Source organism: Lytechinus pictus, chromosome 1 (genome assembly GCF_037042905.1).
Source record: "Lytechinus pictus isolate F3 Inbred chromosome 1, Lp3.0, whole genome shotgun sequence".
Lineage (NCBI taxonomy): Eukaryota > Metazoa > Echinodermata > Echinoidea > Temnopleuroida > Toxopneustidae > Lytechinus > Lytechinus pictus.
The window spans coordinates 7,997,876-8,018,906 of NC_087245.1; the positions used below are offsets into that span (position 1 = coordinate 7,997,876).

Here is a 21,031-nt window from a genome sequence, read left to right on the forward strand (position 1 = left end):
TATAGAGAAATCAAACAAGCATAACACTGAAAATTTCATCAAAATCGGATGTAAAATAAGAAAGTTATGAAATTTTAAAGTTTCGCTTATTTTTCACAAAACAGTGTTATGCTTGTTTGATTTTTCTCTTTTTATTCAAATCAACTTTTTGTTGGGGTGTACTTGTCCTTTAATCAGTGTTGCATGGGACCGGAAATATAACTCTGACTACAATTCTGAATTATCTGAATGATAAAACAAAAGTGATTCTGAAATCGCTAATCAGCTATTCAGTAAGTGGACGCGTGGTGGCCGGGCGTGCTGGCCAGTGGTCACGACTCTCGTCTTTCAATTAGAGGAAGCTGGGTTCGAATCCAAATCATGACGTGTTTTCCTTCAGCAAAGAATTTACACACATTGCGGCTACTTTCGACCCAGATAAGGTGAATGGGTACCCGGTAGGATTTTATCCTTGACGATTTACCGGCGATATGGCGGCTCAGCTACGGCCGCGGTAATATGATACGAAGTATCAAAGCGCAATTGAGTATGCATATAGTAACTGCGCTCTATAAATGGACATGTTATTATCATTATTATCATTATCGCTATTGTTAGTATTACTATTGTTTTATTATTATTATTATTACTATTACTATTATCATCATCATTATTATTATTATCATTGTTATCATTATTACTGTTATTATTATCAGTAACGGATGGGACCGGAAATGTAATTCTGACTTTGCTTTTAATTATCTAAATAATAGTAATGATAAATAATATTTGGTCACGACTTTTTAGCTTGAATAATTAATGGATCTTTATTGATATTTAGAAGGTGTTGTAATGATAAAATTATATTACCTTCAACGATATATATTCTTGTACATTTCTTTTCCAATTCATCATCAAAGATTATTGCTACCACTTCATGTGTTCCTATTGATACACTCCCTCCAACAGGATATCCTCCTAGAGTAGTATTAACCGACACAGCATCTCCGTGATATCGGTAACCATCAACAGATTTGGTGACATTGTCTGCTCCAAAATCTGGTGCAAAATTGTAAGTCGCTTGATGTGGATCAGTGCTTACAGTGCGATTTAAGTCCGGACAGTTCACTGGTAGCTCGGTAACTGCAAAATATTAATGACAAGAAAAATATAACTCGTTTTCCAATTAACACATTTATGTAAAATTTCCTAATATGTAAACTTAATGCCCTAATTCTATTCTCTTACAAGCAGTATAATTAAGGTTTATGAGGGATGAAGCATAAGTTCTACATTTATTTTTTGATTTGCAACAGAACAGGAAATGCGATTGAAGTCAGGACGGTTCACCGGCAACTCGGTTATGCAAAATATTAATGACAAGAGAAATATGATGACTGGCTTCCCATTTAACAAATTTATAAGTAGACTTTCCTAATACGTAATGTGAATTCCCATAAGTCCCTAGTATAGTCTCTTACAAGCAGTAATTAAGGTTTATGAAGTATAAAATCTACATCTAGTTTTCGATTTGCAACTGAATAAATGATCTACCCTTATCATTATTTTATATCAGCATTCTTTATTGACTGACTAAAAAGAAACTTCAATATCTATTGGTGGCACGTCCCACAAGGGTCGTGTGGTCTAGTGGTAAGAGCATTGGACTCATAATCGAAAGGTTACGAGTTCGAATCCCCACTCTGCCATTGTCTCCACTTTGATAAAAAGGTCCGAGAGTATTATCTGTCGTCTCTAAGGCCAGCCACTATGGCTGATTACGTAAAGTGTTTCCTAGGTTATTGGTTATATACCAGTTTGGCGTTTACCAGCAAAAATCTGTCCGGCCGAGTTCCTACGGGAGTTACTATAACCTACCAAGTTTTAAATGTTATGAAGAAAAATGGATCACAGGGGGGGATCCAGCTTTCGCCAATAGGGGGGGGGCCGAAAAATATTTTCATCAACATTTTTCTCTATTGGCCGCTATAATCTGTTTTTTTTTCTTTTGGTTTTTCAGGGGGTAGTCCTAACTAAAGACTGAAGTTTTAGTTTTTATTGTAATAAACAAGATAAGGTATCTCATGTCGACTTAATATAATATGCGACCGCGAAGCGCGAGCTCGAATTCTTTGATATTCTATGTCCTTAGACCTGAAGATTCTGAACAGTTGTTATATTCATGAACAAAGATAAATATCAAACTAAACAATGCGAGAGCGAAGCGCGAGCCGAAATTTTAATATAGTAACGTGAAAAGGAACTCAATTAGGACTGTTTTAGTGATTAATGAAGAGGATACAAGTATCACCAATTAAATAATGAGTGTGCGAAGCGCGAGCTCAAAATTTTTGATATTCCGACCTGAAAACTGGACAGTCTAACTAAGCACATTTTTATTCAAATAAAGAACAAGCTTTGTCTCAAACAATTAAATGCGAGTGCGAAGCACGAGCTTAAATTTTTACTGACATAATAAAAGGGCATTTTTAGAAATTTTGGTAAGAATTCAATGGTAAGAAGAAGATAGGTATTTCACAAATCAAACAATGCGAGCGTGCAGCTCGAGCTGAAAATTTTCATATATATTAACAATTTGTGTAAATCAAACAAAATAATGAAAGCTTGATGTGCGAGCTAAAATATTGTGTGCAAATTGATTTCAGAACTGGATATATTAAGTGCCATTAAATCCTTTTGAATGAGATTCATTACACAGGCAATGCGAGCGCAAAGCGCGAGCGAAATTTTTTATATGAATTCTATTTTCCAATTCTTCCCCTCACCTTTTTCTTGTTCCCTTTCGGGTCGGGCCGGCCGATACAAGGCTGTAAATCACACATCATGGGTATAATACCTCTTTCTTACTTTTCTTTTTTTTTTAAATCGTTTCTATCAAGTTAAAGAGTACACTTTTTTCTGCAGATTGCCAAAAATATAGGGGGGAGGCGGGGCCGGCTCGGCCCCCTCCTGGATCCGCGCCTGGATCATTAGCAAAAGGGGTTGGATCAATTTTTCATCAGATTTGATTTTGTTGACCCAGTGTATAGATTTTAATAGCTCTATAAGATGATACCAAAGAAAAGTTGAAATTCCCATTAAAAGGTGTATAAAACGTACAAAAACCGTTTTTTTTTCTTAAAAAAGGGTTGGATCACTTTCAGTTTGTTTGCAAAAGGGGCTATATCTAAGGTATTTTTTTGAAAAAGATATTTAAAAATATGAAGACAGGTAGATTTCTTTTGTACCCAATTTTTGTTCACATGGAAGGGTAATATATTATGCTAATTTAGTTTTGCATAAGAATATTGCAATATATGAAAATAAAAAAGATTTATTTTCTTGGAATATTCTAATGTGGATCGAACCCTTTGCAAACAAACTCTTCCGAAGAGCACATTTGCAAAAGGGTTAGATCCATTTTTCATAAAATTTGATCTCTTTTTGTTTCAATGTATAAATTTTAGTCGCTCTGATGATACCAGAGAAAAGTTGAAATCCCCATTAAAAAGTAAATAAAACGTATAAAACCCTTTTTGCATAAGAAAGGTTTGGATCATTTTCAGTTTGTTTGTAAAACGGGCTAGATCTACAAAGGTAATTTTTTGAAAAATATATTAAAGAAAAGTGAAGACAGGTAAATTTCTTTTACACCCAATTTTATGTTCACATGGTAGGGTAATATATTATGACAATTTAGTTTTGCATAAGAGTATTGCAATATATGAGAATAAAAAAGCTTGATTTTCTTGGAATGGTCTAAAGTGGATCTAACCTCTTTTGCAAACAAACTCTATTTGTAGGAGATATTTCAATTTGATTGTTGTGACTCGCATGACGAGACACTATTGGGCGATTCCATGCTAGAAAAATCAGCTATTTTCGCAACATTTTTGCAACCTATTGTCCAAACAAACGAAGAACTTCAATTTATTTTGTGGTAATAATAAAGTACTACTGGGTAGACATATGAAAAAATGACAACCAACAAAAATATGTTGTCCATGGATGAATTAGGGGTGAAAATATTGCGTGTCGTACAGGACATTTCTGAGTAACGTACGACACACAACATTTTCGCCCTTAATTCAGCCATAATCAAACATTTTTTTGTTGGTAATCTGTTTTTCACATGACTACTCACTATAACTTTATTATTGACCAACAATAATTTTTCATTGCTCAAGCAGTCAGCTAAGAGACTATAAATTGTTGACAAAATGTCCCGTACGACACGTATGGAATCGCCCTACTAAAGATTCCTGGCCCCTCTGTATTTGTCTTTAATTTCCTCAGAAGATACACACCAGATATTGATAAAATTTTCTGGAGAGTATTTCGAAACACCGGGAAATATCATCTTTAACGCCTCGGACATGATGGACTTTTGGTTTTGAGTTGATTGCCATTTGAAGATGTGACTCGCGTGACAAGTATCATTCTGGACTATAGGTTGAACAAATTATCATGATTTTATACAGTAAGATGGGTAAAATATCATTCAAATAGAACATTTATGGTCACTTACACCCCATCTATTGTTTAAAACAAATGAATTTTAAAGCCGAGTTCTGATACATCTACTTACATGAAAGCATGTGGGACTACATAATTAATAGTCTCATATGTGTTATTAATAGCATTAAAAGTTTTTCTGAATAAAAGTAATCATTCACGCCTAAAGAAATGACATTTGCCAAAAAATCCCATTTATTATCCTTGTTTCCAAAAATATTGCTTGTTTTGTGATATGTGACTCGCGTGACATACCCTTAAAAACCTTAATGTGACCCGCGTGACAGAAGTTTAGGGAGATTTTTCGTAATGTAGGGATTTTCAGTTGGCAATCTTCTTTGCTTGTTCGATTTAGTACCTTATATATATCTAAGTATATATATATATATAAATATATATATATATATATAAACCCCTCAAAAAAAGTTTGGAAATCTGAGTTTTGCCATTAATTTCTCCCAACTCCCAATTTTACACAATGCATATTGATATCATTCAAAAGATCATTAAATTCTCTTTAAAATAATACCATACTTGTTATGATCATGCCATCACGAAAAGAGCAGGATTCAAAAGTGTTGGATGAGTCTGAATTGAAAAGCTGCAAAACGAGCAGAAACAGTCATGGAGGGTCAATGAAAAACATTATTCTTTTGTCTGTGTCAAAAGAGACGAAAATTCATTCAAATCAAGCCCCTGCTTCTTCATTTTTGATGTCTTGTTGTGGTTTATGTAGTGATGGTTCAGTGAGCTAACATGGTTTGAGCTGTGGTTTGAAATACCCATGCATGTTTGTTATGTGTTTGCTTGTGTGTGCAGAGGTATGATTGATTCCATGTTAATGTTGATGTTAAAGGTGCATGAATACAAAATAAACTACTGAGGAACTCACTCATCGCCACGGAAAAAAACATTGACTTTCAGTATTGTGTCATTTTGCAACTTTTGACTTTTGACCTTGCCCCACATTTCAAGGCGCTGCACCTCCATGTGAACCAAAATCATATCATGTAGGGTATCATTTTAAAGAAAATTACATGATCTATTTATTGGTATCCATCACACATTAATATTCACTGATACCGGTGAGGGATCATCGAACAAAGTTAGATTTCCAAACTTGTGATCAATATGTGACCAATTTTAATTCTTACGTGTATTCTGTACGTAGAATAAGCATTCAGCCGAGTTGTTATATTCATCGACAGCAAACATTGTTACTGCCGTGTATCCAGGAGCGAGAGGTGCACCTTCTGTGACGTCATAAGTTACATTTGGGTAAGGACTAGCATCATAATAGGTATACATATCATTGGTCAATCCATGAAAGGTGTTTGGTGAATCGTTAGGGAGTGTTACATTGGAACACGTCACAATAGGAGGATCAGTGTCTGTAAAGAAAATGGGAGTAAAACGAATCATGTTAACGTTACTTTTTTAATCGATATGTAAGGTAAATCATTAATAATCATTATTTTTACATGATGCGCTTGATGTACGTAGGCGCTTATCAATTTATTATTACCCCTGTCATCGGATTCAATTAGTAATTCCCGCATATGTACATCCTCTACTCTTTGGGGTTTATTATCATGGAGCGCCACGTGTAAGCCCTGTAATAAAACACCGGTAACTTCTTATTTTGTTACAAAAACAATCGACAGTTATTTTTTTTTTTCACAAAATCAATCGACGGCGCACGCAATTATGAACAAGCTACAATAAATTTCACATCATTGCGGCTATCCACTTAGCCCCTGGGTGGAGAGTGGCAAAGTGTGGATTGATACCTTGCCAAATGACGTTTTATAGGCCGCGGTGGGATTCGAACACACGGACCTATGATTACAAGGCGAGAATCAGTATATACCACGGTTCTTCCACTTCTAATTATTAAGAATAACAGTAATTCTAAATCTCCCCTAAACATATTTAATTGATTCAAATCGAAACCAAACCATAGTCAATTCATAATTAATTATAAACAAACTAATACAAGTCTGCTAAAAAAATCTTGCGCCAGAGTGAAATACATTCAATTCATCAAGATCTTCTATCAATAAAGATGATTTTTCATGATGAAATTATTCTTTCATCTAAATGAAGCACCTGCCATATGTATATACCGAAAGGCAGGAGTATATAAGTTTCAGAAATTCGCTTATTTAGAACAATGTCTTAATTAAATCGTTAGCTTAGAGTATACCAGAATACCAGAATTCAGTAAATAAAGAAACCTCTGTACAATGTTCCTTCTTTCAGCTCAATCCGTACCATATTTATCCCCAGATTTAATGTCATATCAAGCAAATGTGTAGAAATATGAAGATTAATCTTGAAACAATATGAAAATCTATACCTTTAAAACGTGACACTATGGTGATATATGGATATGGATATATGGTCTGATATATGGATGCAAAGTTGAATCCTCTTTGCTCAGTGCGTACCAAAAAAAAAATATATATTATGTCTCTCCAGGACAAATAAGAGATCTTTGTTACATTCATTTAAATAAAAATGGTCTGTGAGATATCTTCCTTAGTATCAGGGAAAATTAAGTAAATAAGTAAGGTTACCCTTTTGTATTAGTTGATAGCTTTTCTATTATTAGACTATGAAAAAAAACAAAATCAATAATCATGAGATTTCGAATTAAACAAATGTCAAAAAACGTGATTACTGTCTCAGGCACCATTTAGTCAGGATTCAATCTTTACACACACGTGAATATAATTATTTATGAAGGTGATGTAACAATAAAATCATATTACCTTCAACAGTATATATTCCTGTACATTTCTTTTCCAATTCATCATCAAAGATTATTGCTATCACTCCATGTGTTCCTATTGATACACTCCCTCCAACAGGGAATCTTCCTAGAGTAATATTAACAGACACAGCATCTCCGTGATATCGGTAACCATCAACAGATTTGGTGACATTGTCTGCTCCAAAATCTGGCGTAAAATTGTAAGTCGCTTGATGTGGATCAGTGCGTACAGTGCGATTTAAGTCCGGACAGTTCACTGGTAGCTCGGTAACTGCAAAATATTAATGACAAGAAAAATATAACTCGCTTCCCATTTAACACATTTATGTAGACTTTCCTAATGTGTAAACTTAATTCCCTTATTCTATTCTCTTACAATCAGTAATTAAGGTTTATGAGGGATGAAGCAAAAGTTCTATATTTAGTTTCGATGTGCAACAAAACAGGAAATGCGATTCAAGTCCGGATGGTTCACCGGCAACTCGGTTACGGCAAAATATTAATGACAAGAAAATATGATAACTCGCTTTCCATTTAACATATTTAAAAATAGACTTTCCTAATATGTAAACTTATTTCCCTTAAGTCCCTGTCATATTCTCTTACAAGCAGTTTTCCATTCAAAAAATGAAATGCATACCTACTGAAAATGCATACATGGAAGGGGTTCTTCTTGAGACAGTGCACTTTGTGTAAAAGGAAAATTAATCCTCGCGACTAACAATAAAATACCTCGAATATATTTATTTCACCATGGAGGAACGAGTAAGCTAGTTGGATAAGGATGTTCATGCAATGTTCATTTCTAAATCAGATTCTAAAAGAGATGTAACCAATGGCACTACCTACGTGTGTTCTGTACGTAGAATAAGCATTCAGCCGAGTTGTTGTATTCATCGACAGCAAACATCGTTACTGCCGTGTATCCAGGAGCGAGAGGTGCACCTTCTGTGACGTCATAAGTTACATTTGGGTAAGGACTAGCATCATAATAGGTATACATATCATTGGTCAATCCATGAAAGGTGTTTGGTGAATCGTTAGGGAGTGTTACGTTGGAACACGTCACAATAGGAGGATCAGTGTCTGTAAAGAAAATGGGGATAAAACGAATCATGTTATTGTTACTTTTTTACTCGATATGTAAGGTAAATCATTAATAATAATTTGGCATGATGCCCTTGATGTACGTAGGCGCTTATCAATTCATTATTACCCCTGTCATCGGATTCAATTAGTAATTCCCGCATATGCACATCCTCTACTCTTTGGGATTTATTATATGGAGCGCCAAGTGTAAGCCCTGTGATAAAACACCTGTAACTTCTTATTTTGTTACAAAAACAATCGACAGTTATGGTTTTTTTCACAAAATCAATCGACGGCGCACACAATTATGGACAAGCTACAATCAATTTCACACCATTGCGGCTATCCAATTAGCCTGGGTGGAGAGGGCAAAGTGTGGATTGATGCCTTGCCAAATGACGTTTTATAGGCCGCGGTGGGATTCGAACACACGGACCTATGATTACAAGGCGAGAATCAGTATACACCACGGTTCTTTCACTTCTAATTATTAAGAATAACAGTAATTCTAAATCTCCCCTAAACATATTTAATTGATTCAAATCGAAACCAAACCATAGTCAATTCATAATTAATTATAAACAAACTAATACAAGTCTGCTAAAAAAAATATTGCGCCAGAGTGAAATACATTCAATTCATCAAGATCTTTTATCAATAAAGATGATTTTTCATGATGAAATTATTCTTTCATCTAAATGAAGCACCTGCGATATGTATGTACCGAAAGGCAGGAGTATATAAGTTTCAGAAATTCGCTTATTTAGAACAATATCTTAATTAAATCGTTAGATTAGAGTATACCAGAATACCAGAATTCAGTAAATAAAGAAACCTCTGTACAATATTCCTTCTTTCAGCTCAATCCGTACCATATTTATCCCCAGATTTAATGTCATATCAAGCAAATGTGTAGAAATATGAAGATTTATCTTGAAACAATATGAAAATCTATACCTTTAAAACGTGACACTGCGGTGATATTTGATCTGTGTCATATATGGATATGGATATATGGTCTGATATATGGATGCAAAGTTGAATCCTCTTTGCTCAGTGCGTACCAAAAAAAAAATATATATTATGTCTCTCCAGGACAAATAAGAGATCTTTGTTACATTCATTTGAATAAAAATGGTCTGTGAGACATCTTCTTTAGTATAAGGGAAAATTAAGTAAATAAGTAAGGTTACCCTTTTTTATTAGTTGATAGCTTTTCTATTATTAGACTATGAAAAAAACAAAATCAATAATCATGAGATTTCGAATTAAACAAATGAAAAAAAAATCGGGATTACTGTCTCCGGCACCATTTAGTCAGGATTCAATCTTTACACACACGTGAATATAATTATTTATGAAGGTGATGTAACAATAAAATCATATTACCTTCAACAGTATATATTCCTGTACATTTCTTTTCCAATTCATCATCAAAGATTATTGCTATCACTCCATGTGTTCCTATTGATACACTCCCTCCAACAGGGAATCTTCCTAGAGTAATATTAACAGACACAGCATCTCCGTGATATCGGTAACCATCAACAGATTTGGTGACATTGTCTGCTCCAAAATCTGGCGTAAAATTGTAAGTCGCTTGATGTGGACCAGTGCGTACAGTGCGATTTAAGTCCGGACAGTTCACTGGTAGCTCGGTAACTGCAAAATATTAATGACAAGAAAAATTTGATTAGTCGCTTCCCATTTAACACATTTATGTAGACTTTCCTAATGTGTAAACTTAATTCCCTTATTCTATTCTCTTACAATCAGTAATTAAGGTTTATGAGGGATGAAGCAAAAGTTCTATATTTAGTTTCGATTTGCAACAAAACAGGAAATGCGATTCAAGTCCGGATGGTTCACCGGCAACTCGGTTACGGCAAAATATTAATGACAAAAAAATATGATAACTCGCTCTCCATTTAACATATTTATAAGTAGACTTTCCTAATATGCAAACTTATTTCCCTTAAGTCCCTATCATATTCTCTTACAAGCAGTTTTCCATTCAAAAAATGAAATGCATACCTACTGAAAATGCATACATGGAAGGGGTTCTTCTTGAGACAGTGCACTTTGTGTAAAAGGAAAATTAATCCTCGCGACTAACAATAAAAGACCTCGAATATATTTATTTCACCATGGAGGAACGGGTAAGCTAGTTGGATAAGGATGTTCATGCAATGTTCATTTCTAAATCAGATTCTAAAAGAGATGTAACCAATGGCACTACCTACGTGTATTCTGTACGTAGAATAAGCATTCAGCCGAGTTGTTATATTCATCGACAGCAAACATTGATACTGCCGTGTATCCAGGAGCGAGAGGTGCACCTTCTGTGACGTCATAAGTTACATTTGGGTAAGGACTAGCATCATAATAGGTATACATATCATTGGTCAATCCATGAAAGGTGTTTGGTGAATCGTTAGGGAGTGTTACATTGGAACACGTCACAATAGGAGGATCAGTGTCTGTAAAGAAAATGGGAATAAAACGAATCATGTTAACATTACTTTTTTACTCGATATGTAAGGTAAATCATTAATAATAATTTGGCATGATGCCCTTGATGTACGTTGGCGCTTATCAATTCATTATTACCCCTGTCATCGGATTCAATTAGTAATTCCTGCATATGCACATCCTCTACTCTTTGGGATTTATTATATGGAGCGCTAAGTGTAAGCCCTGTGATGTAACTTCTTATTTTGTTACAAAAACAATCGACAGTTATTATTTTTTTTCACAAAATCAAAAAATCAATCGACGGCGCACACAATTATGGACAAGCTACAATCAATTTCACACCATTGCGGCTATCTTCTTAGCCTGGGTGGAGAGGGCAAATTGTGGATTGATGCCTTGCCAAAGGACGTTAGGCTGCGGTGGGATTCGAACACACGGACCTATGATTACAAGGCGAGAATCAGTATACACCACGGTTCTTCCACTTCTAATTATTATGAATACCAGTAATTCTAAATCTCCCCTAAACATATTTAATCGATTCCAATCGAAACCAAACCATAGTCAATTGATAATTAATTATAAACAAACTAATACAAGTCTGCTAAAAAAAATCTTGCGCCAGAGTGAAATACATTCAATTCATCAAGATCTTCTATCAATAAAGATGATTTTTCATGATGAAATTATTCTTTCATCTAAATGAAGCACCTGTGATATGTATATACCGAAAGGCAGGAGTATATAAGTTTCAGAAATTCGCTTATTTAGAACAATATCTTAATTAAATCGTTAGATTAGAGTATACCAGAATACCAGAATTCAGTAAATAAAGAAACCTCTGCACAATCTTCCTTCTTTCAGCTCAATCCGTACCTTATTTATCTCCAGATTTAATGTCATATCAAGCAAATGTGTAGAAATATGAAGATTTATCTTGAAACAATATGAAAATCTATACCTTTAAAACGTGACACTATGGTGATATTGGATTTGTGTGATATATGGATATGGATATATGGTCTGATATATGGATGCAAAGTTGAATCCTCTTTGCTCAGTGCGTACCAAAAAAAAATATATGTCTCTCCAGGACAAATAAGAGATCTTTGTTACATTCATTTGAATAAAAAGGGTCTGTGTGACATCTTCCTCAGTATCAGGGAAAATTAAGTAAATAAGTAAGGTTACGCTTTTGTATTAGTTGATAGCTTTCCTATTATTAGACTATGAAAAAAAAAATCAATAATCATGAGATTTCGAATTAAAGAAATTAAAAAAAACGTGATTACTGTCTTCGGCACTATTTGGTCAGGATTCAATCTTTACACGCACGTGAATATAATTATTTATGAAGGTGATGTAACAATAAAATCATATTACCTTCAACAGTATATATTCCTGTACATTTCTTTTCCAATTCATCATCAAAGATTATTGCTTTCACTCCATGTGTTCCTATTGATACACTCCCTCCAACAGGGAATCCTCCTAGAGTAATATTAACAGACACAGCATCTCCGTGATATCGGTAACCATCAACAGATTTGGTGACATTGTCTGCTCCAAAATCTGGCGTAAAATTGTAAGTCGCTTGATGTGGATCAGTGCGTACAGTGCGATTTAAGTCCGGACAGTTCACTGGTAGCTCGGTAACTGCAAAATATTAATGACAAGAAAAATATTATTAGTCGCTTCCCATTTAACACATTTATGTAGACTTTCCTAATGTGTAAACTTAATTCCCTTATTCGATTATCTTACAATCAGTAATTACGGTTTATGAGGGATGAAGCAAAAGTTCTATATTTAGTTTCGATTTGCAACAAAACAGGAAATGCGATTCAAGTCCGGATGGTTCACCGGCAACTCGGTTACTGCAAGATATTAATGACAAGAAAATATGATAACTCGCTTTCCATTTAACAAATTTATAAGTAGACTTTCCTGATATGTAAACTTAATTCCCCTAAGTCCCTATTCTGTTATCTTACAAGCAGTTTTTCATTCCAAAAATGAAATGTATACCTTATGAAAATGCATACATGGAAGGGTTCTTCTTGATACAGTGCACTTTGTGTAAAAGGGAAATTAATCCTCGCGACTAACGATAAAAGACCTCGAATATATTTATTTCACCATGGAGGAACGGGTAAGCTAGTTGGATAAGGATGTTCATGCAATGTTCATTTCTAAATCAGATTCTAAAAGAGATGTAACCAATGGCACTACCTACGTGTATTCTGTACGTAGAATAAGCATTCAGCCGAGTTGTTATATTCATCGACAGCAAACATTGTTACTGCCGTGTATCCAGGAGCGAGAGGTGCACCTTCTGTGACGTCATAAGTTACATTTGGGTACGGACTAGCATCATAATAGGTATACATATCATTGGTCAATCCATGAAAGGTGTTTGGTGAATCGTTAGGGAGTGTTGCGTTGGAACACGTCACAATAGGAGGATCAGTGTCTGTAAAGAAAATGGGAATAAAACGAATCATGTTAACGTTACTTTTTTAATCGATATGTAAGGTAAATCATTAATAATAGTTTGGCATGATGCCCTTGATGTACGTAGGCGCTTATCTATTCATTATTACCCCTGTCATCGGATTCAATTAGTAATTCCCGCATATGCACATCCTCTACTCTTTGGGATTTATTATATGGAGCGCCAAGTGTAAGCCCTGTGATAAAACACCTGTAACTTCTTATTTTGTTACAAAAACAATCGACAGTTATGATATTTTTTCACAAAATCAATCGACGGCACACATAATCATGGACAAGCTCTAATCAATTTCACATCATTGCGGCTATCCACTTAGCCCCTGGGTGGAGAGTGGCAAAGTGTAGATTGATGCCTTGCCAAAGGACGTTAGGCCGCGGTGGGATTCGAACACATGGACCTCTGATTACAGGGCGAGAATCAGTATACACCACGGTTCTTCCACTTCTAATTATTAAGAATAACAGTAATTCTAAATCTCACCTAAACATATTTAATTGAATGAAATCGAAACCAAACCATAGTCAATTGATAATTAATTATCAATTATCAAACTAATACAAGTCTGCTAAAAAAATATCGCGCCAGAGTGAAATACATTCAATTCATCAAGATCATCTACTGATCAATAAAGATGATTTTTCACGATGAAATTATTCTTTCATCTAAATGAAGCACCTGCGATGTGCATATACCGAAAGGCAGGAGTATATAAGTTTTAGAAATTCGCTTATACAATAAAGTCAGCAAAAAAATAGATCAATATGTTAATTAAATTATTAGATTAGAGTATACCAGAATTCAGTAAATGAAGAAACCTCTGCACAATCTTCCTTCTTTCAGCTCAATCCGTACCTTATTTATCTCCAGATTTAATGTCATATCAAGCAAATGTGTAGAAATATGAAGATTTATCTTGAAACAATATGAAAATATATACCTTTAAAACGTGACACTATGGTGATATTGGATTTGTGTGATATATGGATATATGGTCTGATATATGGATGCAAAGTTGAATCCTCTTTGCTCAGTGCGTACCAAAAAAAAATATATGTCTCTCCAGGACAAATAAGAGATCTTTGTTACATTCATTTGAATAAAAAGGGTCTGCGTGACATCTTCTTCAGTATCAGGGAAAATTAAGTAAATAAGTAAGGTTACCCTTTTGTATTAGTTGATAGCTTTCCTATTATTAGACTATGAAAAAAAAATCAATAATCATGAGATTTTGAATTAAACAAATAAAAAAAAACGTGATTACTGTCTTCGGCACTATTTGGTCAGGATTCAATCTTTACACACACGTGAATATAATTATTTATGAAGGTGATGTAACAATAAAATCATATTACCTTCAACAGTATATATTCCTGTACATTTCTTTTCCAATTCATCATCAAAGATTATTGCTATCACTCCATGTGTTCCTATTGATACACTCCCTCCAACAGGGAATCCTCCTAGAGTAATATTAACAGACACAGCATCTCCGTGATATCGGTAACCATCAACAGATTTGGTGACATTGTCTGCTCCAAAATCTGGCGTAAAATTGTAAGTCGCTTGATGTGGATTAGTGCGTACAGTGCGATTTAAGTCCGGACAGTTCACTGGTAGCTCGGTAACTGCAAAATATTAATGACAAGAAAAATATGATTAGTCGCTTCCCATTTAACACATTCATGTAGACTTTCCTAATGTGTAAACTTAATTCCCTTATTCGATTCTCTTACAATCAGTAATTAAGGTTTGTGAGGGATGAAGCAAAAGTTCTATATTTAGTTTCGATGTGCAACAAAACAGGAAATGCGATTCAAGTCCGGATGGTTCACCGGCAACTCGGTTACGGCAAAATATTAATGACAAGAAATATGATAACTCGCTTTCCATTTAACAAATTTATAAGTAGACTTTCCTGATATGTAAACTTAATTCCCCTAAGTCCCTATTCTGTTATCTTACAAGCAGTTTTTCACTCAAAAAATGAAATGTATACCTAATGAAAATGCATACATGGAAGGGGTTCTTCTTGATACAGTGCACTTTGTGTAAAAGGAAAATTAATCCTCGCGACTAACAATAAAAGACCTCGAATATATTTATTTCACCATGGAGGAACGGGTAAGCTAGTTGGATAAGGATGTTCATGCAATGTTCATTTCTAAATCAGATTCTAAAAGAGATGTAACCAATGGCACTACCTACGTGTGTTCTGTACGTAGAATAAGCATTCAGCCGAGTTGTTATATTCATCGACAGCAAACATTGTTACTGCCGTGTATCCAGGAGCGAGAGGTGCACCTTCTGTGACGTCATAAGTTACATTTGGGTAAGGACTAGCATCATAATAGGTATACATATCATTGGTCAATCCATGAAAGGTGTTTGGTGAATCGTTAGGGAGTGTTGCGTTGGAACACGTCACAATAGGAGGATCAGTGTCTGTAAAGATAATGGGGATAAAACGAATCATGTTATTGTTACTTTTTTACTCGATATGTAAGGTAAATCATTAATAATAATTTGGCATGATGCCCTTGATGTACGTAGGCGCTTATCAATTCATTATTACCCCTGTCATCGGATTCAATTAGTAATTCCCGCATATGCACATCCTCTACTCTTTGGGATTTATTATATGGAGCGCCAAGTGTAAGCCCTGTGATAAAACACCTGTAACTTCTTATTTTGTTACAAAAACAATCGACAGTTATGATTTTTTTTCACAAAATCAATCGACGGCGCACATAATTATGGACAAGCTACAATCAATTTTACATCATTGCGGCTATCCACTTAGCCCCTGGGTGGAGAGTGGCAAAGTGTGGAATTGACGCCTTGCCAAAGGACGTTAGGCCGTGGTGGGATTCGAACACACGGACTTCTGATTACAAGGCGAGAATCGGAATGCACCACGACTCTTCCATTTCAAACTTTTAAGAATAACAGTTATTCTCAATCTCACCTAAACATATTAAATTGAATGAAAGTGAAACCAAACCATAGTCAATTGATATTCAATTATAAACAAAGAAATACAAGTCTGCTTGAAAAAATATCTTGCACCAGAAAGAAATACATTCAATTCATCAAGATCTATCAATAAAGATGAATTTCATGATGTCATTATTGTTTTATCTAAATGAGGCACCTGCGATGTGTATACATCGAAAGGCACGGGTATATCAATTTCAGAAATTCGCTTTTTTCAATAAAGTCAGCAAAAAGTTAGAACAATATCTTCATTAAATCGTTAGGTAAGAGTACACCAGAATTCAGTAAATAAAGAAACCTCTTTCAGTTCAATCCGTATCATATTTATCTCCATATTCAATGTCATATCAAGAAAATATGTAGAAATATGCAGATTCCATTACTTGAAACAATATGCAAATTTAAACCTTTAAAACGTGATACTAATATTGGGTATGTGTCTTTATATGGATGCAAAGTTGAACCCTCTTTCCTCAGTGCGTAACAAAAAATATGTCTCTCCAGGACAAATAAGAGATTATTCATTTAAATAAAAAGTGTCTGTGAGACATTTTCCTCAGTATCAGAAAAAATTAAGTAAATAATTAAGGTTACCCTTTTGTATTAGTTGATAGCTTTTCTATTATTAGAATACGAAAAAACAAATTCAATAATCATGAGATTTCGAATGAAACAAAAAAATTGATTACTGTCTTCGGCATCATTTGGTCACGATTCAATCTTTACACACACATGAATATAAAGTTATTAATATTTATGAAGGTGATGTGACAATAAAATCATATTACCTTCAACAGTATATATTCCTGTACATTTCTTTTCCAATTCATCATCGAAGATTGTTGCTACCACTTCATGTGTTCCTATTGATACACTCCCTCCAACAGGATATCCTCCTAGAGTAATATTAACCGACACAGCATCTCCGTGATATCGGTAACCAGAGGAAGATTTGGTGACACTGTCTGCTCCAAAATCAGGCGTAAAACTGTAGATCGCCTGACCTGGATCAGTGCTTACAGTGCGATTTAAGTCAGGACAGTCCACTGGTAGCTCGGTAACTGAAAGAATAACAGAATTAAGTGCATAATGCTTTTCTGTATCTACCTGTAACATACGTTATGAACATCATATCATTCACATCGATCCTTCACACCGATCACACACCGATCCTCCTTTTGCACCTTAGTCAAATTGTTGGTATGTCGTCCCGGAACAAGATAAATGTTGCTTTTTTTTAAGTTATGAAAATAGAAATATTCAAACAAAACTATTATGTTTATATATAAAAATGATATACTAAATAAACCTTTTTGCTAGTAAGCTTTACGATCCATAGACAATAATTATTGTATCATTATTAAATTCATGGTTATTATTAATATCATCGCTTTTGTTGTGATATGGGCTTTTAATTTATTGTAATGAATGAAAGTATAAAATAAGCTAGGGAGCAGTAAACTTACGTGGATTAAACACATAGAAAAGGCAAGTGGCAGTATTATTGCAAATATCCGTTGAATACAATGTAACCGGTGTGTATCCTGGAGGGAATAAGTCTCCTTTGTTAGCAATTGTGACATTATAGCTAATCCCACTAGGATTAGGATTAGCATCTGTAGTAGTGTATCCATTATTTAGAGTCAATCCATAAAAGGAATTGGAAAAGAAGGGATGAGTCCTTCCGTTTGAACACGTTACCTCTGGAGGATCGGGGTCGGTCAAACAGTAATCTGAAAATAAGAATGGGGATACAGTAGTATATGCAACGCAAATTAATTTTTCGACATGTTCATTACGAAAATCCAGTTTTGTGATAGATTTCGACATAATATTCAGAAAATGATATCATATTCCACCCTTCTCTCTTTCGTTTGCCTTCTTTTTCTTTTTTTTTATTTCTTGGTCATGATTTTTTTTTTTTTTTTTTTTTTTGGGGGGGGGGGGGAGTGGGGGAGCAAGCGCCCCTTATAGCTTCCACATCTGTATGCCACTGCGTTTTATGAACAGACTTGCATGTTTTACCTGACAGTTATGAATTGCGCTCCTCTTTCAATCAACATTCATCTATACAGGTTTTAACCTTGTCAGAGTTATTCCTTTTTAAACAAAACATTTTTTTCTGAATATATTGGTACACCTATAAGTCAAGTTCAATGTTTTTCACTCATGTAGCTAAAAGCGACATTATTGATATTGTGGCTAATTTGGATCATAAAAAATCTTCCTGGCTATGGTGATGTTAATAATTTGATTTTGAAAGGCGTAATACATGAAATTTTCGTTCCCTTGACGAGATATCACTCCTTACTGGTCTGGTCCCAGATAAAAAGAAAATTGCTAAGACCATTGCATTGTATAAAATGGTTAACAAGTTGAGTATTAGAAAATATTATCATATCATCATTATATCAATATTATCATGTCTAAAAAATTTAGAAGGTTATTTATAGCAAAACAAGTCATATCCTAAAATTTGAATATTGTTCAAACTTTCTGATTTGATTTAAAGAAAGCATTATACATAACACGCATTATCAAAATTTTGACGATAAAATTTGACCGTTGCTTACATCTAGTCGGCATTTTTCTGAACTCCTCCATGGCCTTCAAAATCATTAACCATTAATTATATAAATTTTCTCATTTTGGAGTGCGCGGGAAGGCCTTGGAACGATTTAAAAGCTTCCTTTCTCGTAGCTCAGGCAACCTATATGTCGCTATATGTCATTGCATATTAATAATCATATACAGAAAAAACATTTTGACCGAAATAATTCTTACAAAATTTGACAATCGATACCTTTATTGTTCTCATCGGATTTTTATTGTTTAACCTGTGCAATTTGAAGGAAATCATTAGTAATATTTTACTTAGAATTGAAATTTCATACCCATCTTAATAAAATTATTCGAACATTATTACCTTCAACGGTATATATTCCTGTACATTTCTTTTCCAATTCATCATCAAAGATTATTGCTATAACTTCACGTGTTCCTATTGATACACTCCCTCCAACAGGATATCCTCCTAGAGTAATATTAACCGACACAGCATCTCCGTGATATCGGTAACCAGAGGAAGATTTGGTGACACTGTCTGCTCCAAAATCAGGCGTAAAACTGTAGGTCGCCTGACCTGGATCAGTGCTTACAGTGCGATTCAAGTCAGGACAGTCCACTGGTAGCTCGGTAACTGAAAGAATAACAGAATTAAGTGCATAATGCTTTTCTGTATCTACCTGTAACATACGTTATGAACATCATATCATTCACATCGATCCTTCACACCGATCACACACCGATCCTCCTTTTGCACCTTAGTCAAATTGTTGGTATGTCGTCCCGGAACAAGATAAATGTTGCTTTGTTTTAAGTTATGAAAATAGAAATATTCAAACAAAACTATTATGTTTATATATAAAAATGATATACTAAATAAACCTTTTTGCTAGTAAGCTTTACGATCCATAGACAATAATTATTGTATCATTATTAAATTCATGGTTATTATTAATATCATCGCTTTTGTTGTGATGTGGGCTTTTACTTTATTGTAATGAATGAAAGTATAAAATAAGCTAAGGAGCAGTAAACTTACGTGGATTAAACACAGAGAAAAGGCAAGTGGCAGTATTATTGCAAATATCCGTTGAATACAATGTAACCGGTGTGTATCCTGGAGGGAATAAGTCTCCTTTGTTAGCAATTGTGACATTATAGCTAATCCCACTAGGATTAGGATTAGCATCTGTAGTAGTGTATCCATTATTTAGAGTCAATCCATAAAAGGAATTGGAAAAGAAGGGATGAGTCCTTCCGTTTGAACACGTTACCACTGGAGGATCGGAGTCGTTAGTACAGTCTGCAAACAAAAGAGAGAAAATAACGCGATACAAGATATAAAATTTTCAATGGTAAAACCCTAATTGACATAGAAGTAGATGTTGCCGCAATTCATCAGAAAAAAGAGAGAAATCCCTAAACTCTCGATATTCTGTAGACAAAGTAATTATAAGTTTGTCAACTTCCTAATTGTTAGTGTACTTATAGTAGTTTTTTTTTTTTGTTTATGATTAAAAGAAAATCCCCATAACATTCTGTGCCCAATTAAATTAAACTTAAAAAACATATTTTCAGACTGAATGGATATGCAGACCCATTAAAATGACGAAGCATACAAATAAACTTAACTTCTAACAAAACATAAAAAATATATTTTCAGTGAATTATTTTTGTATATTTACATAAATAATTTCCACATTAGAATATGATCTTATCGCAGACATAATATTTGGGAAAAAAGTAAGCATTTGGCTGCAAAAAAACTCTTTTCACCCCCGCTCCGCGAACACAGACTGTCGTCACAAGCCACCCAGAATACGCCACTGGGGTGAGCATTTACACATTTCAATAACATTATATATTACTCCCACTTTTCTGACACCCTGTGGAGCCGCGTTATGTGCAAACGCCGGGATATGTGCAAATAACGGTATATGTGCAAAATTTCGCCAGGATTTGTGCAAACAACCGTATTTGTTCAAATGGTATAGGAGACTATGTTCTCCAGCTAGATTTGCGTGCCAAAATAGATTTTATCAGCTAACTCTGTCAGTTTTGGGGTGCTGATTCAAAAAATTAGGGTGCTATTTTTTCCGAGCACGTCTTCTTCTATGGTTCAA

At 34.5% G+C, this 21,031-nt stretch overlaps 1 protein-coding gene across 1 annotated transcript; it reads right to left on the reverse strand.

The window, feature by feature from the left end:
* Positions 1-772: 772 nt before the first annotated feature.
* LOC129254729 (uncharacterized) lies at positions 773-20,218 on the reverse strand (the record flags this gene model as incomplete). Its single annotated transcript, XM_064095573.1, has 14 exons — positions 773-1,122; positions 5,649-5,885; positions 7,269-7,541; positions 8,120-8,356; positions 9,749-10,021; positions 10,603-10,839; positions 12,218-12,490; positions 13,071-13,307; positions 14,702-14,974; positions 15,555-15,791; positions 17,132-17,404; positions 17,810-18,076; positions 19,270-19,542; positions 19,948-20,218. Coding segments are annotated over 14 exons (3,711 nt in total), but the record flags the coding sequence as incomplete, so codon positions are not given.
* Between the last annotated feature and the right edge of the window lie 813 nt (positions 20,219-21,031).